Consider the following 27,207-nt stretch of genomic DNA (forward strand, 5'->3'; position numbering starts at 1 on the left):
TATGTTATTGTTAAGGATGACAAATCATCAGCAACCCTTTTATTCATCCCAGTATAAGAATGAATACCTGGCCAGGCTTGTGTATGATTAAAACCCATCTAACGACTCAGACTGATGTTTTTGGTGAGTATGTTGGCTGTGTTTTGATGTATTTCAGGGTCTGGCTGCAATACTAACAGGTTACTGTGCAGTTATTGAACAGTGGGTGTCATGGACTTTAGTGTAAGGCAGAGATCTTCAACAGGGGTCTCTAGGGGGTCCTCAGAGTTACTGCAGAGGGGCTGCCAAATTATTGTTAAGTTTCCAAGAAAATTAAAATATCTTAATATGAATCCAACATATTATTTGCAAAATTATTAGCAAATATAAATCAGCTTTACAATTTGTGAAAACCCCCCACTGATGATAGGCTTACTGGCCCATAGGTCACTAAGATCCACCTACAGTTCATCCTAAAGATTCACCCTGCCACATGTATGTTTAACATTATAGGTACTGTAGGTAGGATTGCGAAGATCCAGGACTTAGCCAAAAAATTTGAACATTAACAACTTCTCAGTCCCTCCCCCTTCCCTTCCCCCCCCTCCCCCCGATTGGTGCATCTGAACAGGGAGTGGTGGATTTTTGCAAATTGCACTACAGGCTGTAGGTGGTGCCAGAGGAGCTGGATTTTGTTTTTAATTACCTGCTTCATGTAGTTCTACTGGAACATAGGGTCAGTTTCAGCAAATATGACAGAAAGTTAGTTTTATAAGGCTTACCTACTGCACCTTTAAAACATGATTTATAAAATCATGCCAACAATTATTATTTTAATAGCTTAGTATTCTATGCACTAAAAAGGTATGTAGAAAGGCTTTAGGCCGCCCTACATGTTATTGTACAGTAAGCCCAGTTTAACATGCAACTTCATTTTATACAATATATGTAGTAGGGGGTCCCTGCTCCGTGTCTCTTTCAGTTAAGGGGTCCTTTGCTTAAAAAACATTGAAGACCCCTGGTGTAAGGTCATATGAGGAAAGAAAAGGCAGTTTGATAGAAACAAATGTGACCATGTTGTGTCACAGTTTATGTGTGAGCATGACCTACAATCATGAAGATACTATCCAGATTGTGTCAGGATCTTATGACTTATGAGTGATCAGATCACTCGCGATTGGATTTCACCTCCTTACTCACCTTTGATGTTCTCTTTGGACGCCTGCAAGACAAGGTTGGGGAATGCCATCTTGTTTGCTGACTATCACATTATTCTTCCTTCCCGAATCCCTTCCAGTCTGTTTTCAAACTTCCTGTCTCTATGGGCAACAGCACAAACAAAACAAAGAGCTGCTTCCTAATGATGGACCACATTGAATTGGTTTGTTCATGCAAGATATTCACTGTTGAGGTCATTTCCTTTGTATTTTTCTCTGGAAATTTGGTTTTAGCAGCCCAGGAGTTGCACATTTCAAACCAGGCATAAACACGTTTGTCTTCAGATACGGATAGATGTTGAGCCATAGGACCAAGTTCGTTTGACAAATACTGAGCCAGTACATGTGTAATTCACAGAAGGCAGTGGGAGGGGTTGGAAAAGGGCCCAACAGCACATTTTTTCCCCACAGCCAAAATTACATAAGAGGTTTGTCTATGTTCCATGCACATCACATCCTGAATATGATCAAAACCAGGATTGGACTCGTAACTAGGATACCACAATATGTACAGGTAAACATAGGCTGCTCATTAGATAATATGAGACTTTAGGAGGAAACCGTCTAACGAGGTAGGAATAAATACATTTAAAAAAACAATTTCAAATTAATAAATACAGCAAAATAAGAAATAAAGGAAATGTCATCCAAAAGCAAGTTCACATTACTGCAAGTCTCTGCATGTCACAAGTGAATCCATGACATTAACATTATTTCTTATTATGCAGGAAATGACTTAAGAAAGCCCACGCAAAAGTGTTTAAATACAATGTCACAGCTGTTATATTAAAAACATTGCCTTTCTACAGTTTATTTAGGATTTTTCCAATTGAATAGCCCAGGATTTCACCATCTCACTCAAGGTCAATCTTTATTTAACTTCTTCACAAGCTGAATCAAGTTTAAAGAATGAAGTTATCCTTACATACAGTGTTATCTCACATCAATGTCCACAATCCCACAACAACAAGCCAGTCCAGATGTTCATACATCCATGAGCCCAGACAGGCCAGTTTTCCGGCAGTGCCCGGTTCCCGTTGTCATGGAGATGACGTCATGCTGCAGCACCGGGATGAACGGCGCAGCCGCGGAAGGAGGGAGGGCGAGTTTACAACGCAGCCACAACTCCTCCGCCATTCAGCCAGACTGTGGACTGAACCGGGAGTGGCAGGAACGAACAGCCGAAGAACCGGAGCCAGTCGTCAGCGTCCCCCTGTTTCTCTGTGAGAATCCGCACACCGCAGCGACAACATGCGTGAGATCGTGCACCTGCAGGCCGGGCAGTGCGGGAACCAGATTGGAGCAAAGGTAAGAAAAACACGTACACACCCGTTTTGATCTACCTGTTAACTGCACTCGGTTTTATGTGATTGGATTCAAGTTTAGCAGTCTCTATGCCTAAGTCTCGGCTGTTAAGAGGCCATGATGTCCACAGGAAATACTAAATAGGTCAACACAGTGTGGATTGGAGAGGGTTGCATAAGACTGAATGCAGCGTACAATAGCATCCTTTAGGATGGGCGGTGGCAAGCCGAGACATCCCCGCTGCTGTCGCTGATGCCTTTTAAATGGACGTGTGTGTGTGTGTGTGTGTGTGTGTGTGTGTGTGTGTGTGTGTGTATGTGTTTGTGGTGGTCAGAGAAAGAGAGAGAGAGGGTGTGGCTCGGACACCGAATGCATGCATGCATGCATATTTTTAAGACACACAAATATAAGACATGCCATATTTCATTGCAAGGATAATTAGGCCTGATAGGCTGGTATTTTATTAATATGCCTGCATCAGCCTGCATTAGCCTCATTTCAAATGTAGATCATCCCATCTTGTATCTGTGTGAACCAAAGAGTGATTTGAGGTTGATAAATTTCATATGTATTAAAATATTATTTTGGGGCCAGCTCATGTTTCAGAATTCCAGCCGTCTAGAAACTGTGGCCAATCACAACATTTAATCTCACATAGGGTGGGTTTAAGATGATGAATGACAGAGGAGCATCTTGCTTGAATGTAGAATACTGGACGTAATTGGCTGGTTTCAGACTAATACGCATTTGCAAATTAGTCCGGCTATACCAAGCTAAATGTGTTATGCACATTTTTATTGACTGGTTTTACCCATCGACCTGTCTGTAGTTCTGGGAGGTGATCAGTGATGAGCACGGCATCGACCCAACAGGAACCTACCATGGAGACAGTGACCTGCAGCTGGACAGAATCAACGTCTACTATAATGAGGCTTCAGGTCAGGACTGTTAGAAGCAACCACAAACATGTCTTGCGAGCTTGGTGTTTGAATACTCTGTCTTTTCTTTTCTAATAAAATTAGTTATGACACATGCATTTGTCTTCCAGGTGGAAAGTATGTACCTAGGGCCATCTTAGTGGATCTGGAGCCCGGCACTATGGATTCTGTTCGCTCCGGCCCCTTCGGACAGATCTTTAGACCCGACAACTTTGTCTTTGGTATATGATCAGCCACACACACACACACACACACACACTTCCTTAAGCTTTCTCACTGCTCATAAATTTCATGGTTATTTTAATGTTACACTGAGGTGAACACTTGACCAACAGTTTATTAGTTTACACACACTTATAAGTTAGTTATTACAGAGGAAAAGGAAAGGTCATTTTAATTATCAGCATATTGGCTAGAGTTTTTGTGTTCCATATAGATCAGTTTAAATTATGAACGAAGACCTTTTGGCAGGATAAATAAGGCAGGATATTTAAAGGGCGGATTGTAATGAACCCTTTCCTTCCAGGCCAAAGTGGAGCTGGTAACAACTGGGCAAAGGGCCATTACACAGAGGGAGCTGAGCTGGTGGACTCGGTCATGGACGTGGTGAGGAAGGAGGCTGAGAGCTGCGACTGCCTGCAGGGTTTCCAGCTTACACACTCCCTGGGTGGTGGTACCGGCTCTGGTATGGGAACTCTGCTCATCAGCAAGATCCGTGAGGAGTACCCCGATCGTATCATGAACACTTTCAGTGTGGTGCCCTCTCCTAAGGTACATTGATCACGCCGCACTGCTTAATAGTGTCTTTTATTTCTGTCTTTTTATCCCCCCCTGACCTTTGCACTGTGTGCCCCCAGGTGTCGGACACAGTGGTGGAGCCCTACAATGCCACCCTGTCTGTCCACCAGCTGGTTGAGAACACAGACGAGACTTACTGCATCGACAATGAGGCCCTGTATGACATCTGCTTCCGCACCCTCAAACTCACCACACCCACATACGGAGACCTCAACCACCTGGTCTCTGCCACCATGAGCGGGGTGACAACTTGCTTGCGTTTCCCCGGCCAGCTCAACGCTGACCTGCGCAAACTGGCCGTCAACATGGTGCCCTTCCCTCGTCTGCACTTCTTCATGCCCGGCTTCGCTCCTCTCACCAGCAGAGGCAGCCAGCAGTACAGAGCCCTCTCTGTGCCCGAACTCACACAGCAGATGTTTGACGCCAAGAACATGATGGCTGCCTGCGACCCGCGCCACGGCCGCTACCTGACTGTGGCCGCCGTGTTCCGCGGCCGCATGTCCATGAAGGAGGTGGACGAGCAGATGCTGAACGTGCAGAACAAGAACAGCAGCTACTTCGTGGAGTGGATCCCCAACAACGTCAAGACGGCTGTGTGCGACATCCCACCCCGTGGGCTCAAGATGGCCGCCACCTTCATCGGCAACAGCACGGCCATCCAGGAGCTGTTCAAGCGCATCTCTGAGCAGTTTACTGCCATGTTCCGCCGCAAGGCCTTCCTCCACTGGTACACCGGCGAGGGCATGGACGAGATGGAATTCACAGAGGCGGAGAGCAACATGAACGACTTGGTGTCCGAGTACCAGCAGTACCAAGATGCCACGGCTGAGGAGGGAGAGTTTGAGGAGGAGGGAGAAGAGGAGGTGGCCTAATCTCTGGGCTAAGGTCTGGCTAAAATCGCTCATCATCTCCCAACTGCACTGGTTATAACTCTATCCAACCATCCATCCACTTATTACACTCCCACTCTGCTCTTTTTCTCCGACTTTTGTTTCACAGTTCTCTCATTTCCCTGTTCTCTTATTCTTGTAATTCTTCTCTCTGCCTCTCCTCTTTCTTCCTTTGACAGCCCCCTTTCCTCCAGCCAGTTTGATTCACAAAATTAAATTGACTCTCCCGTCTCAGTGCTCATATAGAGGTAGCTAACACAGGTGTGCTTGTGGTCTTTTGTCAGCAGCTTTCTTGTTTATGCTCATTTATCACTATCATTTCAGTACCTGGGCCAAGTATTGAACTGAAACTCATGCACATTTTAACACTTGTCTAATTTGGAATTGACTGAAATAAATTTGTTGGAAAATATGCCTTTGTGTGTTTGATGTTCTTCTGTGTGCTACATTAAACTACGCGCATACATTAAAGACCAAACAGAGTATTAAAAACCTTTTGATGATGCACAATTTGGCTTCCAGGTTTACTTGAGATGTCACAGTTTGAAGGCAAACCAAAATGGAGACTTGAATAGTCTGTCTACAGATTAGGCAGTTATGCTTTAACACCACTAGGAGACAGTAATGAGATACATGCGTTTAGTGCCTCTCTGAGCAGGATGTGGATGCCTTGTTGCCTCTATGACAGCACACCAAATGTGCTGTCATAATGTACTCCTTTATAGAAAAGGCAGATGATTTTGAAGCCTGTTTATTTGAGCAACTGCAAAACACACCCTCACAGTCAGCTTTCCATCATGAGTTTCTGCTTAAATCAAGCAATAAAAAGATCCTCAACATCAGTTCCAGTGTTCCTAATAGACTACAAAAAATGTTGTGGAGACCCTTTGTCTTATGGCTGTGATTGTTAATGACAGTTCATCTTTATATAATTATTGATCAGGCATTAGTAGTTCTCATGGTTAAATTCATAGATGAATAAAAAATTATATAAAAAGTGGATCGATGAAGGGGATTTTTTTTAATGCAAATCTCATTGAGGTCACAAAACAGAAATGGTATTTCTACAAATAAGTGCTTTAGCTGCTCATGCAGATACATACGATTTGTGTTTTGTAATTGAAAGCTATACTTTTTGACGTGATGGCTGCTATTTTGTTTTTTTTAAATAAATGAGAAGAGCTAGTCTTAGTGTTAAAGGAAACGGGGACAAAAACAAAGGACATATAATGGAAATCTAAGAGAAGTGAATATGAATGCTGAGATCCAAGAGAGGTGGTCTTATAGCAGACGTCATACTGTACGTACGTATACACATACTGACATAGATCAGGAAGTGTTCTGTCACTCCGATTGCGCTGATTGTACAGACTGCTGCTACCGCTGTTGTCTGCCTCCGTTTGCACCAGTGCTACATCAGAGTAATGACTATCTTCTGATACACCTGCTGAAGATCTCTGCCCTCCTGGACAAACACATGGACACAGACACATCCAGACAGCATGGGCTCCAGACTGAAGTGAGTTAATCATGTCATTTTTGCTCAACTTCCATCATTACTCTGCCTGTCAGTCTGTTCTTGTGGTTTTTATTACTTCCTCTCACAACTGCACAGGAAGTTTCCTGCAGCAAGTCTGTTGCCTTTTATGTGTTGCCATACACTTCATGGTCGATCTGTACTTCTTCAGAACAGAGCAGAATGTTCATCTGTGTTTGCTGCGTATGAACAACTTTTGAGAACTTTAATCACACTTAACCAGAGGTGGAGAAACATATATTTTACTTATAAGTATCAATAATACAGTTTAGAAATACTCTTTTACAAGTAAAAGCACTGCATTTAAAGTTTACTCAAACTGATGAACACATTAATCCATCAATAATTATCATAATTATCATTTAGAATATATATTATTCTGAAATGGGCCATTCTGCATAATCAGCACTTTATATATTGCTGGGTAGTTTAATGTATAATAACACATCATCATTTATTAGTTGATTGATATTTTGTATTCATAATCTCAATTTGCAAAGTAACTAAAAAATAAAGTTAACAAATAAATGTGGTGGAATACAAAGTACAATAATTTACCTCTGAGATGTAGTGAAGTAGAAGTAGAAAGTAGCATAAAATGGAAACACTCAAGTAAAGTACAAGTACTTCAAAATTGTACACGTACAGTGCTTGAGTAAATGTACTTATTAACATTCCATCACTGTACTTAACTCTATCACAGTTTACCTTTGTCCTTATCAGCACACCTGTTTCATAACATCCTGAGATCTTGTAGGTTTTGGGAAATTATAATTTGAGTAATATGATAAATGTTGGGCAAATTTACTGCATGTCTCAGCATTAATGAGGACATGTTTTGGTGGATAAAATACTGGATGTAGAATCTCACATCAGTGCTGTGAATCTCTTTCCTGTCAGAGAAAACCCTGAGCGAACCTTCTACTGGTTCTTTGAAGCAACTTGCCCCGTAGCCAGAGACAAAGGTGAGTCCCCTGCCTTCATTTTCACTAGCACACCTGCAAATGTAGTATTTGAAATTACTATGATTCCCAGCTTGTGTTTCAGCCAAGAGTACTTGAAGCGTGCTGTCTGTTATAGAACCGTTTTGATGTGCAGAGTGATTTGTCAGCAACAGAGAAGTTGATTAAAATTGTTCCTCAAATTTATCCTGTGACTCTATTCACCTTCTTCTTGTCATTTTCACTGCACCAATCTGACTGTTAGTGGCCATCTGAAATTTGCTTTGAACTCAAAAAAGCAACAGTAATTAATTTATCTGTAACATCATAAGATGATAAGACTTGAATATGTTTCTGTTAAACTGAGAGTTGCTCATACTTCCTGTCATGTGATCAGAAAAACCACACAGCCTGTCTAGTCACACTCGAATCAGATGGGAGCATGTTGTGGTATTTGACTGAGCAGCTGGTTGTGGGCTGAAGGGGCAAAACATATCAAATACTTTTTATTGACTTAAAACATTTATTTATTTTGCCCATTTTCAATAATTTGTTGCAACATTCTTTTTCACTCATTATTGCCTTAAAGCTTTAGTGCGTAACTTTTTGATATTTATGAACATCGGTTACATTCAAGCCATTGCCAAATTAGTTGCTTCAAAGCTAATTAAGACTATCACCTTCTGGTTGCCCGGATAGCTCAGTTGGTAGAGCAGGCGCCCATATATAGAGGTTTACTCCTCGATGCAGCGGGCCGGGGTTCGACTCTGACCTGTGGCCCTTTGATGCATGTCATTCCCCATCTCTCTCCCCTTTCATGTCTTCAGCTGTCTTGTCAAATAAAGGCCTAAGTACCCATAGAATACTCTTTTAAAAAAAGACTATCAGCTCCACACAACTCTCTCTGTATTTCTCAGTCTGGCTTTGTTCAGAAGATTGTGGCGTCCGTGTCTTTCCAGCGCAGAAACTCGAGTAAAGATAATTACCTCTTCTGAAGAGCCTGTCATGTTTTTTTAATCCTCCGTGTCCTCCTTGGCTACTAGCAACTGTGTAAAGGCTGGCATCATGTGGACGCGCCCACAGTTTTGTTCTCATTACTTAGAATTCCTCATGGGGGAGACAGAAACTACGCACTATAGCTTTAAAACACTTAGAATACTTTGCTTCTCGACTTTGTAAATTAAGTTTTGGGGGTGTTAGCCATGATGTTTCTTCAGTCATTCATTCATTCATTCTTTTTAATGTTATAGATCCTGGTGTACTGTTTCAGTTTCCAGAGGACTTCAGTGATGAGGTAGTAACTCATGTCTCATGCTCTTGGAAAGTATTTAATGGATTTGTGGATGTATTATTTGTATTGAAGCATCTTGTTTTTAGCCATGCTAGCAGTGTGGCTCCAGGGATTGCAATGTTGGTTGGTCTGTGGGTTGGTCGGTCCACCACTTCAATTCAGATTGAAATATCTCAATACATTTTACTATTGCACATTATGCCCCATATGTCAGAAAGTTGTAATGGTTGTAATCCACTATTGTAGTAGAATTGGATGTCTGGCAATAAAAAATGTTTTACAAACATTCATGGTCCCCAGAGGATTGATCCTACTGACTTTGGTGGTCCCCTGAGCTTTCATCTAGTGCCACCATGAGGTTTTGAGTGAAATGTCTCAACAACTATTAGATGGATTGCCATGAAATTTGGTACAGACATTCATATCCCCCTCATGATTAATTATATAAACTTTGGTGATCCCCTGATGTTTCATTTAGTGCCATCATCTGATCATATTTTAGTTATGACCACAATACCTGCAAAACTATTAATCTTCTCATCAGCCACAGCTGTACTTTGTGGTAATGTTAATTATATACTATCATACCTGCCTAACATTTACATTGTCAGTGTGAATATGTTGGCAGTGCTGTGTACAGACTCACAGAGTCTCTATCATGGCTGTAGACTGTTAGACTTTTTAGGTGATTTTTCACTTTTTTTTCACATACACAATTCTATTCCACTCCAGGAGTCTTGTCAAACATTGCCCAGGTTCTGCTTCCCATATGACATACAAAGGTGAGTATAAACTGTCTTTACTCTAGGTTATATTTCTATTCTGTTTTTCTATATATCCACCTCCCCCTACATTCATCTGTACAGAGCAAGGGAGGGAGTGGCCGTGCAGCACTTTACTTTTGTTTTGACTGACCTCGAGGGATGCCAGCGGTTTGGCTTTTGCCGTCTCACCAACAGCACAAATACCTGCCTTTGCATACTCAGGTACATCTGTGTGAGAGTGTGTGAATGTGTGTGAGAGGGCTATTCTCATGCCAAGTTGAATCATGCCTTTAACATCATGATTAATACCATTTTATTCAATATGATTACAGTTATCTTCCATGGTTTGAAGTCTTTTACAAACTTCTTAACAACTTGGCTGATTACCTCACGAAAGGGCAGGTGAGTTTCCTTTCAATTGCTTGTTTGTGTTCTTTATGCTCTTCTATTAGTTCACTCAAGCTTGACAACCATTAACCATAACGACTATCATCTTCTCAACAGACCAATGAGATGAAAGCGTTGCTGGCTGCACTCTATAAGCAGCCCTTACCACTGGCAGCTGGATCTGTCACTCTGCAAATGGTAAATATCGAATTATCCAATGAGAACCAGGAGTCACACTTGACTTTATGGCTGTTTTCTGTCAGTGGTTGGCGTGTTGTGTTTTTTTCTGAGGGAGAGCAGCTATTGGTCAGCACAGAGGTGTCCCATCCTGTTGGTCACCCAGAGGGACAAGAGGGGGTGAGTCCCACAGGGGTTCATGTGGTCTGGAATAACGGCCGAGCTGATACAGACTAACTCCTGCTGGAAAACTTTAGCTGTCTGCGCTTGATGGCTAAATGTGATGTGTGTCACTCACCTGTCTAATCAAATTTTTAAGCCAAACTTAACACGATTTGCACTAACGTCTGCCATTCATTGTGACCTTTGGAGCTGTTAACTGTATGTATCCATAACCCATGAATAACCCATTATTGTACTGACCCCACAACAAATGTTTTGTCTTAGGAGAAAGGCCTTGTGGCATTTTGATTGAAGGTTCATTCCAAAATAAGAAATCCTCCAATCAAAAGAAACATGTATTCATCTAAAACATTACAGTGTCAAAATTGAGAATATATGATTTAGGTCGTAATTCATATGATTTAAGTCATGTTTGATTTGGCAACACGCATGGTTTCCGTGGTAACAGCAAGTGTGGTTTAATACTTCAGTAACTTAATACAGCTCTGATATGACGTAAAAATAGTGAAGGCCATTTGAATCCAGTGCAGAAATGGCCAACTCTGCCACTAACAATGACAGCTTCTATTTTGAGAGATAAATACTAAATAAATACTTTTAGAAAAATGAAAATGCCCATATCAAAAATGGGGTTATATTTATATTATAATATTATGAATTTAAGGTTGTGTTACAGTAAGGAATTAGCTTAGACGATAGATTGCATCTAACAACAGCTTTATTACAGAATTTTGGAATGGAATCCTGTATCTGAAACTGTAACCTGTAATACTTGCATGTCTGTATGGGGTTCAAGTAAGCTAAAAGCGAGAAAAACTTTCATTATATTTACCCAGTTTTCTTGTTAACGTTTTGTTTCATTGGCTTTGACCAGGTTCCATACTTCATCGCTCCAGACCCCAGAAGTCTCCCTTCCATCCCTGAAAATGTGAGTACAGAAGTTTAACTAAACTCAGGGTTAATATACCATTTCAATGGAATTTTTTTGCAAGGCAACAGCCTGGGTCCCTGTTAACTTCCTGTCAGCTGATGCCATTCACACACACTTTGTGTCCAAGGGAAAGTATAAAAGAAGGAAGAGTCATACGTCATTAGAATATTGAATATTGCATTGGTGCCAGAATTTGGTTCATTCTATTGAAGTTAATTAGGCGGGTATGGCAAGTCACACTATAACCTATCATACCTGTGAGTAAAAAATGCTTCAACAAAATAGAATATAAACACATTACGTGATGTTGACTGATTTTTGTTAACAAAATGTGCATGTTTGTTTTCCTTGTTATTGGTCTCCAAACAGATCATGGGTCTGCTCAGCAGCTGCATATAGCTCAGCTCAAGCCCCTGTGTGGTCCAAGATAGCTGCTACATCATGATACATGACCAAACAGGACAGGTCCGCCACATAAATCATGACAACAATTAAGATAGAGAGGCTGTAGTGTAACATTTACTATCACTCACCAACATGACAGCTCCCTGTCTGTCTTTTACACCTTCACGAGGATTATTTCTTACTATGGAGTTTTATCTCCAAGTTAATAGGACGTTTCAACAGGGATATTACTGGCTGACGTTAGCTAAACAAAGTGCAAATGCTAACATTCATTGACCAACAAAGTAGGCTACTGGTAGCTTAAAGCTTTAGTGCGTAACCTTTTTTAAATAATGAACGTCCGTTACATTCAAGCCATTGCCAAATGAGTTAATACAAAGCTTGGCTCCACAAAACTCTCTCTGGATTTCTCAGTATAGCAGTGTTCAGAAATTGGTGTCGCCTGGCGACTTTCATAATACGTGAATCGATAATTACCTCTTCTAAAGAATTCCTCATGTTTTTGTAATCCTCCGTGTCCTCCTTGGCTACGTAGCAACTGGGTGGAGGAGGGGTGGGTGGGTGCAATCACGGAAGGCTTGTGTCATGTGGAGGCACCAACAGAATTGTTGTCATTACTTAGAATTCCTCCTGGGGGAGACAGGAACTTTGCACTATAGCTTTCATTGATAGAGGTCCAAATGTATAGTGGAATATCGAATTTGGCGACAATATTAGGAAACATTATTGATAGAGCAGGTCATTAATTAGCCATCCTGTTATTAAATATCTCTAACAGTTTGATGGTTAATTTATACTTTTTATTGTTCCCCTATGGGGAAATTACAATTTACACTTTGCGTTTGTTAGAAATCACTACACACAGGCCTGAAACACACACACACACACACACACACACAGAGTGCTGGACCAGTGCAATGAACGGTTCAGGGTGTACGGTGCCTTGCTTGGCAGCGCCCAGTCCACACTCTGTATTTTGATCCATACTGGGAATTGAACCAGCACTCTGGTTCCCAACCCAACTCCCTGCAGACTGAGCTACTGCCACCCCCAACCACTGTTGGTTAGTTATTGATATCAAAGATGCTCTATTACAGTCAAATACATGTAAAATACTACCGGCTTGGCACCAATGACGTATGTGATGAGTATTGACTCTTCTTTCTTTATAAGGTTCCTTGACCGCAACAGGAAACACTAGATGCATTTTTAATGTTTGTTAACAACTGTGAAATGGTCTATACAAAAATAAACGTGTGTGTGTGTGTGTGTGTGTTTACCAGAGGAACTTGACAGAGCTAATTGTAGCAGTAGATGTGGGGAACCTGCTCCAGCTCTATGCCAGCATGCTGTTTGAGAGACGCATCCTCATCTTTGCCAGCAAACTCAGCACTGTAAGACAGTGCTCTTCTGTTTTTATATGACTTTATTTAAGTCCATCTACAGATGTATGTTCAATCTCTGGAACCAAAAAAAAAAAACAAAAAAAAAAAAAAAAAAAATAAAAATAAAAAAAATAAAAAAAAAATAAAAAAAAAAAAAATAAAATCACTGATAAACTCAAGTATAAAATAGTTAGAATAATCTCCATTTAACTTGATTAATTCACTGCTCTGTATTTGGACAGTGGTGGCCTACAGATTAGAGAAGCGGGCATGTGTCTTGTCCGGGATGTTGCGGTTTAATCCCGGGGAAAGTGAAAAGAGCATGCAATGCTTGTCCCTCCCACATTACCACCCTTGAGCAAGGTCCTTAACCCCAACCTGAATGTTATCAGGCTGTTCCTGCAAAAGAGAGGCTTCCTCTCAGTGAACTTTCCCTGAAAAAGGTTTTAAAATTCTGCTGCCTTGAAATCACAAATTGACCACAATACCTGGTAATATGGCAGACCACACAGAAAGGCTTGTGTGTCCTTTGTGTTATTGTTGTCTGAAACAGTTGTCCATTTTGTATTGTGTAGCTGACGTCTTGCGTGCATGCACTCAGTGCTGTGTTATACCCCATGTACTGGCAACACATCTTCATCCCTGTCCTACCACCCCATCTACTGGACTACTGCTGGTAAGAAGTCTGTCTGTCTGTCTGTCTGTCTGTCTGTCTGTCTGTCTGTCTGTCTGTCTGTCTGTCTGTCTACAATGGATTCACACTTCTTTTATTTGGTTACAGTGCACCAATGCCTTACCTAATAGGGGTCCATACCAGTCTATCTGAGGTAAACTAAAATCACTCAAATACTACCAAACCTACAGTACATCTACCAGGTTTGTCCCAACACCTCATACTGTGTCTCTGTGTCTGTATTACAGCGGGTCAGGGGCCGCGGGTTGGAGGAAGTTGTAATTCTGAATGTGGACACAAACACTCTGGAAACCCCCTTTGATGACCTTAAAAGAATACCTTCAGATGTGGTAATAAATTGTCTACTGTAATAAATACTCTGTGTGTAGGTTTGTGTGATTGTATGTCTTTTAGTTGTTAAACACTTAACTCTTTTTATAGTAAGGAAAGGTTATAGGTGTCCTTGCGCATATGGAGCCACAGGAACTAAACTCAGGAAATAAACTGAGAAGTAAAGTCCCCTTTGCACACTCCTGTTTGCGTTTAAGGGGCCATCCACACGGAAACGTTTTTTTGTGCAAACGCACATGTTTTGCATCGTTTGGGCCGACCGTCCAGACAAATCCTGCAAACGCACTGCCTGAAAACGCACTTTTTTGAAACCTGGTCTCAGGGTGAAAAAATCCGAAAACGGCTCTCGTTTGGCTTCGTATGGATGGTGAATACGGATCCGTATCGATGATGTCATCGCCACACCCCTCTTTTACACCCTCTCCCACGGCCGCTGACGCACACAACTGCGTTGAAGCTAAGCGAGCACATCCCATCTCCATGGTCAAACCAGCTCACTTCATCTAAATACTGTGTCTCTGCTCCCTGACCCTTCCCTCTGGATTCTACACAAGATATATTGCTAACGTTATGTAGCTAACGTTAAACATCGCTAAAGTAGCTGACCGCTCCAGCAGCAAAGTAACGTTAACGTTAGCTGCTATGGCTATCTGTTTATAAAGTGGAAGTAGACAATTTATCAACTAGCTAGCTAATCTGTCTGCTTATAAACTCCTTGAACGGATTATAGTAACTTTTACCACGGCTTATTGTAGAAAGGCTACTGCAAGAAAAACGTATAGATTATTAAAAAGACATCATTCATGGATCATGTTAGCGCGCTAACGTTAGCTCGCTACTAGCGCGCTGCAATCATGCAAAATAAAAAGCAAACCAACAGCACATTATACAATGTAAACAAAGACACGTTTTCTTGCGGCAGCCTTTATAAAATGAGCAGTGGTGAAAGGTTTTATAGTCCACAGATGTATTAAGAGAACGTTATAATCTAGTCATGTTATGATGGGAAGTGGAAGTGACTATGCTGTTCTTCTCCGTTTTTGGTGAATTTCTGTAGCAGAAACAGCGCCGCCTATAGGCCTGGAATATGAAGTAGCATGTTGAGTCATTTACAAGTGGATTCGTTTGGACGCAACTTTTCTTGAAACAAATCCAGGGAAGACGGGTAAAAAAAGATCGTTTTGGTACATGTGGACAGGGGCCTAAATCACATCACTAGAACCATTAAGATTACTAAATTATATATCAGCAACTTTTACACTTGAGGAAACAAAGCACTCACCCGGTGCTTCTGTACACACTAGCCTACATGTTGTAGCAGCTTGACAGATGGGATGAATCTGTATTTAAAACTCTGCCCCAATAATTCCATAGCAATCCGAAAGTGCTACACCTAGAGCAGGGACATTTTGGGGCCAGGAACCCTGGTTCCTCTGATGGAAACACAGCAAGATTCTTGAGTTCCTGGAATGGTTCCTGAAAAGTTCCTGCAATGGAAACAGGCTTTTAACTGCAGTTTCAGTTTCAGCCCTCATATAAATGTAAATATGTCTCCAGATGTCCGGGCTTAAGGTGTGTTTGAAGCGTCAGGCAGTGTCTCCTGGCTGTGGTGTATCAAGGGCCTTCCTGAAAGCTCAGGCTCTGCTGTTTGGAGGCTACAGGGACGCACTGCAGGATGACAAGGTCAATCACTCAAAAGTTACATTGCAAGTACACATTGCAGAATTTAACACATAAGGTTTTTATCATAAAAATGTCCTTGACTTTTGTATGCATTTAAAAAAACAGATTTAACAATTTAAAGTGTTTTCTGCATTTCTATTTGGTCATTTCTAAAGGCAGCTCTTTGTCTATGTGTATTATTGGGACTAATTCTTCTCTTTTGTTTGCCTCTCTCTCTCTCTTTCTTTGCAGGAGGGTGAGATATGGTTCAGTGAGGAACTGTTTGTAGATCACAAGTCTGCCAGTATGAGGCAGTTCCTAAAGAGTGCCATTCATTTACAGTCCTTCAAACAGGTACACACTGTGCCCTCTGCTGGACATATACTGCAATTATAACGCTGGTGAAGGGCTGGTTGAAAGAGAATTAAAGAAAAATGTTGCAAATGAGTGAGCATTCTTACATATTTTCATTGAATAATAATAATAAATAAAAAAAAAATTGTTTTTGTTTTTAGTTCATTGATGGTCGCTTGGATATTCTGAACAAAGAGAAGGAACCAGATGATCTCTTTGAGGAGGAAATCTTAAAGTGTGAAACAGCTGCAGGTGTGTGTGTGTGTGTGTGTGTGTGTGTGTGTGTGTGTGTGTGTGTGTGTGTGTGTGTGTGTGTGTGTGTGTGTGTGTGTGTGTGCGTGTGCAAATGTCTATTACTCGCCACTATTTTGTTTCTGTCTGTTTATATAGGGAGAAGCAAATCGTATCAACAGTTGGTTGGTCATTTAAAGGTAAGTTATTTTAATCTTCAGTGAAATAGTTTGAAGTTTGTTCCAGTCTTGTCGCAAAGTGCAACACAGATGCACTTGTACTTTTGACAGAAAGGGGGAGGAGCACTCATCCTTAACATGAAGTCCAAAGCAAACATGGGGGTGAGTATAAGGTATAAACCAAGGTGTTTTCAGCTGTGAATTCAATCTGCATTACCAAAACAACTAATGTTTTGATCTCTCCCAGGCCAAAGGTCTCACCAAGTCAGGTTTGAAAAACCTGCTGATGCACAAGGTGGGTCAGCATTTATGTGAGTATGTACTTTGATTTAATCAAATTTTGCTGTAGTTTTACTGTAATTCTTCTTCCTTGTGTGTGTGTGTGTGTGTGTGTGTGTGTGTGTGTGTGTGTGTGTGTGTGTGTGTGTGTGTGTGTGTGTGTGTGTGGCAGGCCCACAATGAACAACACACCCTACAAAGAGGTGGATCTGTGTCGCACCGCCGTGCTAAATCTGACTGCTTGCAGAACCGCCTGCCAATCACACAACACTTTGGGAGGGTGAGATCTGTTTCAAAACAATCCCATGTCTATTTTAAATATTTTATGAAATTGGAACAGATACCATCCACATAAATCCTTCTCATGACCTAATATTCATATGCTACTGTCCTGCACTGCTTCTTTGTGCAATTGTTGCTACTTTTACTGCTCCATTTCTTGTTGGGTGAATGTTGCGTTGCTATCCCTTTGCTTTGTTATTCTATTTTTCCTCATGTCAGTCACGTCCCCGTCGGCCTGCTCACAAACTTAGGGTTACTGGAAACGAGGAGGACATGCAGGACTCTGGAGACACATGGGATGGGTGAGAGAAACTGAGAGATGGAGAAATGTAGAAAAGCCCAGGAAAAAGACAAGAATACACAGCATGTATTTTCTTGCTTGTGCCATTCCTGTTTCTTATCTCTGTGCATCAGAGCTGTGTCTGGGCCTGTGGTCGAGGACTCTGAGCTAGAGAAGGATAAAGATGAGGGGGAAGATTCCTTACTGTGTGACTCGGAGGAGATGGATCTGCTGGGGGAGATCTTTGACACCCTCAGCTCCCGGAGCTCCCACGACCGCGGCCTTCTGTATGGCACACGTAGCCTGGATCTGTTTGGACCGGACAGCCATGACTATATCACAAAGGTAAGAAGATGAAGAACTGACACACACAAACACACACACAGACACACACAGACATTCTGTCTGGTCACACATAAATGTAATGTCTGGTCTAACATTGGCTGTTGTCTTGCCCAGCGCGGTTTTCCAGCCAACCCCAGCCAGGAGAGCCTGTCTCTGTCCATCAGCGGCAGTGGCAGCCTGCACAGCTGGAATCTGGAAACGACAGAGGAGCTTTCAGACCTGACGGAAGACTCTGATTGGCTGTGCCTGGACACCAGCGTACCAGAGGAGGAGGTGACAGAGAGTCTGCTGGCAGCGTGTGAAGTGGGGGAGCAAGAAAGCAGACAGAGGGAGGTCAGAGAGAAACAGGAAGAAGTGAAGGCAGCAATAAATGGGAACCAAGAAAAAGAAATAGTGAACGGAAATAACTTTAAGGAAGTGAAGTTAGAGGAAGAGACAAAGAAAGAGGGTCAAGAAAAGAGAGGGAATTTAGGAGAGGACCCTGTGAAAGAACTGGCTGAGAAGCAAAAGGATGAAGGGTTGAAAGAAAAGAGGGAAGACGAGCAAAATCAAAGTGAGGAGGTAGCTGAGGGACAAGACATAGAAACAGGAACAAATGAAATGCAGAAGGGCGAAGCAAGAGAAGAAGAGGGAAAGGAGAAGCAGGAGGAGAAAGGTGAAGAGGTGGCAGAATCTTTAAACAAACTTTTACAACTGAATACCCTTCATCCCAATGCCGAGGAGGAGCAGCAAAGACAGGAGGACATGAAGAGACCCACAGCTTCTCCTGGGCCTCAGAGTCTCATTGTTGATCCTAAACCTGCAGCAGGTCAGGAAAAAAGGAATGAAGAAGCAGTCAAGAAAGAGGAGCGGGAGATGAGACAGACTCCCTCTCCTCCTAAAGTGCTATCTGCTGTAGCGCGCTTCCAGTCTCAGGCGCAAAGGCAGGGCTTTCAAGTGAAGTACAGGACCAAGGAACTGGCTGAACCTGGGAGACCTGGCAACGTGCTTTGGAGCAGGGAGAAGGTACAAGCACACCCGCCATGTGACTCAAATATATCAGAAGAGCAAAAACGCTCAGAGGGGCATGAGGAGGAAGACCTGCCTCTAATTAAAGTGTCTGACCTGAAGAAGAAATTTGAAGCTTAAATTATAAGGCTGGTGACATTGTAGTTACTTTCAACAATGTGCAAGTCTGTCTTTCTGATTTTCTTTTTTTGTCTGTGACTCTCAGCCCCAGAACCAATTGTTTAAATTGGCTCAGTAATTTCCTAACACAGTAGCTTAAAGCGTAACTCTCACCAAAATGCAACCTAGTGCCCCTACCACTCCCATTCAAAAGGCCATTTGACTGAAAAATGAGAATACGGTAAATCTTAAAAGTGGCGCTTCCGTCCTAAATATGCTTTTAAACGAAAGTTTGACTCGGGTACATTCACAAAAAGACCCTAGGTTGCATTTTGGCGAGAGTTACGCTTTAAATCAAATGTTACAAAAACTGGAGTAAATAGTGCATTTGCTGGGGACTATTATCAGCCACAGATATGGTTCAGCAGGACCGTGTACGTGGGATTGAGTCAAAATTAACTAAAGTATGTATGTTAATCATAATGAAGGGACATGTCACCCAGTGAGGCTCACTGACATGTTTTTAATGTTTTGGGTCTGTTCATTTTTACAATAAGAAAAACATACGACACCTTGCCATGAATTAGCAAATATTTAAACATGTTTGTCTGAATGTTGTATACTTGATGAAATGATGTTGAATACACTTAGAATTAAGACATCAAGGAAGCATGGTTTCAATAAAGAAGTTGTCCAACACTGAGGAAAATTAATGTTTTGCATATCAGCCACTGTATGATGGGTCTTTTGTCACGATACATGAATATTTTCTTCAAGTGTATGTGTGTGAGACATGTAAGCACTTCATCTGCTAAAACTGACAAAGGAGTATAATTATTGAATTTTGGCGAGTCTTTACACAGAATCTGAATAACGTAAATGGTAATAAACTAAACATTTTGAACATCTAACATCCCCTTTCCTTTAATGGGCCAAGAAAAAAGGGACGGAAAGAGAGTCGTAGTACTGGGTGTGCACATATCTGGTTTATTAACAGAACACCTTGTGTACCATACATACTTTTATTTTGTTTCTAATAAATTGAGCTTCTCAGAGCTTGACATAAAAGTGCATCACAGTCATTTTCAGTGTTTTAATCAATATACTTCATAACTGGAAATATTGTAAAACACAAAGAGTGTAGTATATAAATACACAGAACACACAAAAAGAAATACTAACCTCCGTACAAATACAAAACATACTTCAGCTCATGTTCCTCATGTGGCAGAGTAAAGGGAGTGAGTTATTTTGATCAAAGGAATACGACAGAAACTCAAATGACATATTTCTTCATTCATGCAGGGAAATGGGTGATAATCTGATCAGTGTATTTGTTGTCACCAAGAATGAAAAAGTGCAGCACAGTGATAGTGTTTCTGAAGGTTTTCTGGTGCATAAGACAAATGTGGATCATCCCAGAGGACAGCAACAGCAGAAAATGGGAGGTATTGATCCACAGGTGTACACAGTGACATGGGGGGGTGAGTCTATTTCTAAACGCTCATCATATGAGGCGTTCTTCTTTGGGCAACGGGAGAGGCAGGCCAGGTTTTTCAGATCCCGCCGATGCCGTCTGTTTCCTCTCCTCTGCACTGGGCATGTATGTTCCCTCCATCCTTCTTTTCTTCCTGATGACACACAGCAGCAGCAGCAGAGCCAAGCTGAGCAGGGACAGCACGGCAGACAAAAACACTGACAATGCAGGTGGGATTAACACCTGCATCGCCATGGTGACAGACAGCTGGGAAGGAGGGGAGAATCCTACACAAGCCAGGCCGAGGGGTCAGTGAATGTATAACTCCAGATAAAACTATTGATATTACATGCAGCATGTCAAATAAAGTCTATGTGATGTTTTGGTATGCAATATCCAAATCATTTCCAAGAAGTTTCCTGGGGAGAACTGTGTAATTTTGTGGTATAACCTCCAGTCAATGCATAGCAGATCAACTATGCTGAATTTCCAAGTGTAATTTGTCTACAGGCAAGTATAAATTAAATATGTATGGAGAATAACTTTCCTAATAATATGAATTGAGTTCCCAAAGACTCCCCAAAAGCAAACACATATACAGATCAGACAACAGTGTTTTCTCTGAACTCACCTCCCTGAGGAATAGAAAAGTCTCGATCACGTCGGTGAGGCCTGTGTTGTTACATCTGGACCAACACAGCATCGGTAAGGTAAAAAGGACAGCGAAAAAATGATGAAATCTGGGGTTGATCAAATGGGTCTCGTCACTGTCCAAGATTCTATGTGCAAGAGGAAAAACAAAGATTATTTAGATTAGTCAGCATTAACTAAGAAAAGAGGTCGTCTATTAGAGCTGGGCATATATCGATATTATATCGATATCGTGATATGAGACTAGATATCGTTTTAGATTTTGAATATCATGATATGGCATAAGTTGTTTTTTCCTGGTTTTAAAGGCTGCATTACAGTAAAGTTATGTCATTTTCTGAACTTACCAGACTGTTGTAACTGTTCTATTATTTGCCTTTACCCCCTTAGTCATTATATCCACATTACTGATGATTATTTATCAAAAATCTCATTGTGTAAATATTTTGTGAAAGCACCAATAGTCAACACTACAATATCGTTGCGGTATCGATAGAGGTATTTGGTCAAAAATATTGTGATATTTGATTTTCTCCATACCACCCAGCCCTATCGTCTATGTTAAATCACCTTTTAGTCATAAATCACAAATTGTGGGGGGGAGGGGGAAGGCAGGTCAACATGCATGAGAAAGAATTGTGGAAAAGGGGAGGGACCACCACCTCAGGTAGATGCATACAGTATGGGTCGATCTGGTGAAGAGTTAAAGCACAAGTTAATATTTTTTATTTTATTCTTTTTATTAAATTAAATTATTAAAATTACAATTTTCACTCTGTTGTTATTACACACAGGCCTGAAATACACACACATGCTCAGGTCCTTCTACAAGCTCAAATGGAGAGATTTCAGAGTGAGTGGACTGCGACTGCTGGACAGGCACCCTGAGCAGTTGGGGGGGGGGGGGTCTGTGCCTTGCTCAAGGGCACCTTGGCAGTGCCCAGGAGGTGAAATGGCATCTCTCCAGCTACCAGTCCACGCTTTACTTTGGTCCGTACAGGGACCAGAACCAGTGACCCAACTCCCTACAGACTGAGCTACAGCCACCCACATAATAGAGAAATAATAAAAAAAACTGCAGATGGATGCCCTGAGTGATGTGAAAACAACCGGTCAAGAAAATATGCTTCTCTCAGAGCTTTGAATACCAGGGGAAATAATCTAACGCTGACTGGACTGGCAGCTAAATGAAGCAATGATATCACGGCCACGACTTAGTCAAGACAAGAACTGTAGACTAGTTGAACACACACACACACACACACACACACACACACACACACACACACACACACACACACACACACACACACACACACCCACCCCTTGGGCTACAGGAAGCTGCATGTAATTTCTCTTTATGTTCTGTTATAGACAAAAACAATACATAGAGAAAATAATCAGCAGATTAATAAAAATAAGTGTTGATTGTAGTTCTGAAATGCAGTTAAATGTACAGAATAATTCAAACAAAAGAAGTTACATCTTCACTAAAAAATTCCATCTTTATAAAATCAATCAATACTGTACCTGCATTGCTATCCTTCACACACGACAACCTTTGTGACTAGGATGAGTGTAAATGAGTCAATAAATGAACATAATATGTTGACATGGACAGAACACCAAAACTACAGTATAGGAACCACTGAGTTAATCAAACTCTTGAATATAATGGTGCCATAATACATGGGCCTACTATTAACGTCCTTTCACGTGACAGCCACGGGTAATTTTTCTCCTGGAAAGAAAAAGGTGTTTGACTAATTCAGACTCTGAAAAGACCTATTTCCTCCCTAACCCGATACACAATCACACCAACACTGACACACCCACCGAAGGTTTAACGTTATGTTGCCACAGACTGCTGCATGTCTGCGCACGGCGGAATGCAGCAGGTCCTGCTACACCTGTTTAACCGGTGTCTTGGCCCCTCAGCTCAGGTGAGCCTGCTGCTGCTGCTGCGAAATGACAGGTGAAACCGCTGATACTGTAGGGGTGAAGGAGCTTCCCCAGGCTCTCTGACTCACGAAGACGCTCAGAAAATGTTTCGGTTGCTGTTCGACCGGTAGGCCTATAGGACCTACGTGTTGTCTTCTTTTGAGGGGATAACCTAGATATTTGAGCAATTCAGCGGGAGTTAGGCCTACCTGCCGGGGTTTTGAGCGTCCAGGTGCGATGACCGACGACGTGCCCTGTGGTGACTCTTAGTTCAAAGCAAGATGCTCTGGCAAACCGACAAAACTCTTAATCCAGTCAGTGGTATGTATGTTCGCGTGTGGTATAGCTAAAACTATTTACTCCCACGCTCACCTGTCTGTCCATATGCAAATGTGCGTGTCCACGTGTCCCGTCTGCGCCAATCAGAAACATCTCTCTCTCTCTCTCTCTCTTTTTTTTTTTCTCTCTCTCTCTCTCTCTCTCTCTCTCTCTTTCTCTCTCCCTCTCTCCCCCTCTCTCTTTTTTCTCTCTCTCTCGCTCCCTCCCTCTTATTGTGCCATCAAATTGTCTCAATTTTTTTACTTTCTCATATTTTAATTTTAATTTGTAGGTTACTTTTTAAACACAAACCGCATAGCTCAGTACAGGGAGCAAAGTGTATTGATTCTGTTTGCCAAATCATCAATCACTCTGATATCATGAAGGTTTAATAATTAGAGAGAAAAAGCCTTGTGCAAGTTTAGAAGGCTGTTTGGTTTGTCAGCTGAGCACAGTCTGGCGTGGCCTAGTTTCATTATTACTAATCAAACAAACTGTTCATGTCCAAATAGTAGAACTCCTGTCGATATGCAGAACAAAGACACACTGTGACTGCTCAAGGCGGAAATTGGGGCTTATCAGAAGTTAAAAATTAGATAAAAATGAGTCATCCAGAATAAAAGTATAAGCACAAAGACATAAGCCTAATGCCATTTTTTATACTCAAGTCACACAAAGAAGCTTCCTTTGTTTTTCTAGTAGCCAGATGCTTTGTGGCATAGGTGGAAAGTGTTAGAATTGAGTTCTCAAGCAGATCTACTGTACTGTTCAGTGTGAGTTCTAAAAGGATGACAAATCAACCTCCTCCTAAATGGAAAAACTCTTTGAAATGCAACAACAAAATTTAAAGCCAGATTGAACTTTGCCTGAATGTTCACTCTAGCCAATATAAATGTGGCCAACTGATAACTGTGTTTGACAGTCCACAGTATGTGCACTTAAATGCAATTTAAAATGCTGCTATTACAAACAGTTAACTGGTGTAGAAGTAAGATACTAACTCAAAAATATTTGCAAAAAGAGTATGGTTATAACAATAGTTTGGCATTTTGGGACATATTATTGGCTTTATTTTTGAGAGTTAGATAAGAAGATTGATTCCATTCTCATGTTTGTCCATTAACTATGAAGCTACAGCCAGTTAGCTTAGCTTAGCACAACGACTGGAAATGGGGGAAACAACTTGCCTGGCACAGTCCAAATGTAATATTCATCTTCCAGCACCTCTGAAGCTAATTAATTAACATGTTATAGTTTGTTTAATCTGTAAAAAAACTACAATATAATATTAGGGGGGGTTATGTGCTCTGCACAGTCACTGGAGACTTGTCGTCACCATGGGGTTGACAGACAGAGGCAGGCTAGCTGTTTCGATCTGCTTACAGTCATTGTACTAAGCTAAGCTATTTGTCTTTCCATAGCTAATTGATTTACCACGTTGACTGCAATGGCCTACTACAAATAGATATTAAAGGAGTAGATTCATTGGTGTAAATTGTATGGCAAAATCTTTTGACATTTGACAAATTTGTCGACTATTATCTCCTTGTATTTATCATGATGGACCCTATCTTGCACCCAGCGCAGTGCAAAGCCCGATGCAGGTGTCTTTGCTAGGTTAAGACCGACGCAGTTGGCAATTTCCCGTCCAGCGTCCACGTTGTTTAAATAGCAAATGCACCTGCGCCCATCTGTGCGCCTATGGGTGTGCTGGTCTTACAGGGAGGTGTGTTCAGGTGCATTCTTGGCGTTATTGCTATTTTGAGGCAATGGAAAGTGATCGCGGCATTGACCAACAAAAACCTGGTCTAAAGTCAATAACGCAGCATTCACTTCACGCACGAGCAGATCAGTTTCTTCTCCTGAAAATCTCTCCTTTTCTGCTCAGCAAATCCGCCATCATAATAGCAATGTGCCAAGGTACAAACGCGCCTGGATTTTAAAAGTAATGGGAGATGACACTCTGATTGGTTTATTACACCCCCCAAAACACAGCTATGATTAATTAAGACATTTAAGTACAACCTTTTTAAACAATGCGCCTGGCGCACGGACCCTTTTTTCCGCCGTTTAACTAGCAAAAGTGGATTCGTACACGCCCTAAATGCACCTGCGCCAGGCGCTTCACACCGTGCGCTTAGATCGTTAAAATAGGGCCCCATAACTCCCAAGCCTGTGTGCAATAAATAACATCCACAACATTGTATCAAAATTCACTTTAATCTTTGAATCAATCACATTGAATGAATTGAATCAAATATCCAACATATGATCTGGATACTTTCCAAAATATATACTTAGTTTTATAATAATTAATAATAATTTCAAGAAATGCATTAAAACATTAAAATCACATAATACAATTATTGTTGTTATTGGAGAAAATTCCTTGCTGCTGAATAGCCCTAATTGTACTTTGACCCACATTGTCTGTGTGCATATGCAATATGTTTGATTATGTAAGTATGCTCATTTACCAGGCTCAAAATAGTAATTACAAGAGTAGTAAAAAGTAGTCATTTAAAGAAAAAAACATAAGTTTAGAATACTCTTTTCTGTAATTTTGCAGTGAACTGTTCATTCACAGATAAACAGTAGAAAATCAATGAGGGTTTAACCCTCATTGATTTTCTACTGTTTATCTGTTTCCTCAGAGCGGAGATTACAAAGTTTCTCAACTGCTGCTGGGAAATCATGTGGAATTGTGTTTGTATTTACACAACTGTAGAAATCTGTTGGATTAACATGAAAATAATGTGTATCAGTTGCACATATTAACATCTCATTCATTAAATTCATGTTCAATTCAAAGGTCTTGTATTTAAAAGTTCTGTATTATGTTCAATATATTAAATTACTTAACTAACTTGTATACAGAATGTTTTCATGTTGAATCAACCCAATCTGTTAGGAATCACGCTTATGTTTGGTTTATCAATTCTACATGATAATGTCTAAAATCTGATTTCTGCTAAAAGTATTTTGTACATCATTATTCCTGCTCCTGCTAAATATTTAAAGTACATTTACTACTGTACATTTTTGAAAGCAAAACTGTCAAAACGCATAAAACACAGTTCTTGCACAACAAATTGTATTTGGTCAAAGAATACTGTACATCTTTACCAAAAGCTTGAATGGAAAACATTGTACAGTGCAATTCAAACAAGTTTACGTTGTATATACTGCATATATACCAGAACCTAATAAAACACACTTACGTACCTAAAACATATGCCTTATGACAAATAGTAATATTTAAAAATGTTACGTTCGGACTTACTTCAAATCATTTTGTCAAAATTTCTGTTTTTGTCTCTCTTTGTAAGAGCCCTTAATAGAAACACAGTTAGACAACAGTTAGAACTAAGAGGAACACTGCATGTCTACAAGGAACAACCACAAAGAAAACTTAAAAAGCAGTAATGAGTTTATATACAAACAAAGTCCAAGTCCATGAGACATTTCCAAATGCAGTTATCCAAGTCTTGCCACACCATATTGCACTTACATAATACATATATGCACAATAAATATTATTCAAAATGCCTGCATTTACCAATAAAGTCAGTTTTAGTCAGGAATGTGCACTTGTAAAACGAGGGGACAGGGTATGAATGTAGCCACTTTAAAGGGACTGTTCACCCCACCCCCCAAAAAAATTGCTTTATTTTATTTATTTATATTTTCACGGCACTTTGAGCACCACAAGCCAGGTGCCATTTAGTTCCATTGTACTTGTGAGAATCTCTACTGCCAATAAATCCAACTCACACCAAAACGATCTAGATTGATAAATAGCAATACAGGTAAGAGGGGAAAAGAATTGTGTTTTTCATTTATCGTAAACATAACATGCACCCTGACACGAGAGAGATAATTTAAGAGGAGGACTGGTGACACATCATTGAGGTGAAGTGGAGGTGGTGGTGGTGGGGGGGGGTGAATA

The 27,207-nt window shown here is 41.0% G+C and overlaps 2 protein-coding genes and 1 long non-coding RNA gene across 5 annotated transcripts; 2 read left to right on the forward strand and 1 right to left on the reverse strand.

Annotated features, from left to right (window-relative positions):
• Positions 1–2,283: 2,283 nt before the first annotated feature.
• Positions 2,284–5,539, forward strand: LOC120564981 (tubulin beta-4B chain-like). The gene is made up of 5 exons (XM_039810262.1): positions 2,284–2,504; positions 3,331–3,439; positions 3,550–3,660; positions 3,966–4,210; positions 4,297–5,539. Exons 1-5 carry the CDS (start codon positions 2,448–2,450, stop codon positions 5,107–5,109), a joined length of 1,335 nt encoding a protein of 444 aa, XP_039666196.1. The 5' UTR covers positions 2,284–2,447; the 3' UTR covers positions 5,110–5,539.
• A 935-nt stretch (positions 5,540–6,474) lies between these two features.
• dennd1c (DENN domain containing 1C) lies at positions 6,475–19,944 on the forward strand. Of its 3 annotated transcripts, XM_039807268.1 has the most exons (23): positions 6,475–6,646; positions 7,565–7,629; positions 8,856–8,899; positions 9,629–9,678; positions 9,763–9,882; positions 9,993–10,062; positions 10,165–10,245; positions 10,339–10,404; positions 11,282–11,335; positions 13,027–13,137; positions 13,704–13,804; positions 13,910–13,955; positions 14,050–14,151; positions 15,710–15,835; positions 16,067–16,168; positions 16,330–16,420; positions 16,559–16,599; positions 16,690–16,740; positions 16,826–16,873; positions 17,030–17,137; positions 17,359–17,441; positions 17,554–17,764; positions 17,879–19,944. In XM_039807268.1, the coding sequence occupies exons 1-23, from the start codon at positions 6,630–6,632 to the stop codon at positions 18,890–18,892; spliced, it is 2,802 nt and encodes a 933-aa protein (XP_039663202.1). In that variant the 5' UTR covers positions 6,475–6,629; the 3' UTR covers positions 18,893–19,944. The 3 variants fall into 3 exon arrangements, with proteins under 3 accessions (XP_039663202.1, XP_039663193.1, XP_039663211.1); XM_039807259.1 differs by having other exon boundaries at positions 10,165–10,404; XM_039807277.1 differs by lacking the exon at positions 10,339–10,404.
• A 1,034-nt stretch (positions 19,945–20,978) lies between these two features.
• LOC120563150 lies at positions 20,979–23,332 on the reverse strand. Its single transcript, XR_005639916.1, has 2 exons — positions 23,150–23,332; positions 20,979–21,127 (listed from the first exon to the last, which is right to left on the reverse strand). It is a non-coding gene; the product is annotated as an uncharacterized LOC120563150 (long non-coding RNA).
• Between the last annotated feature and the right edge of the window lie 3,875 nt (positions 23,333–27,207).

This window comes from Perca fluviatilis, chromosome 1 (assembly GCF_010015445.1).
Source record: "Perca fluviatilis chromosome 1, GENO_Pfluv_1.0, whole genome shotgun sequence".
Lineage (NCBI taxonomy): Eukaryota > Metazoa > Chordata > Actinopteri > Perciformes > Percidae > Perca > Perca fluviatilis.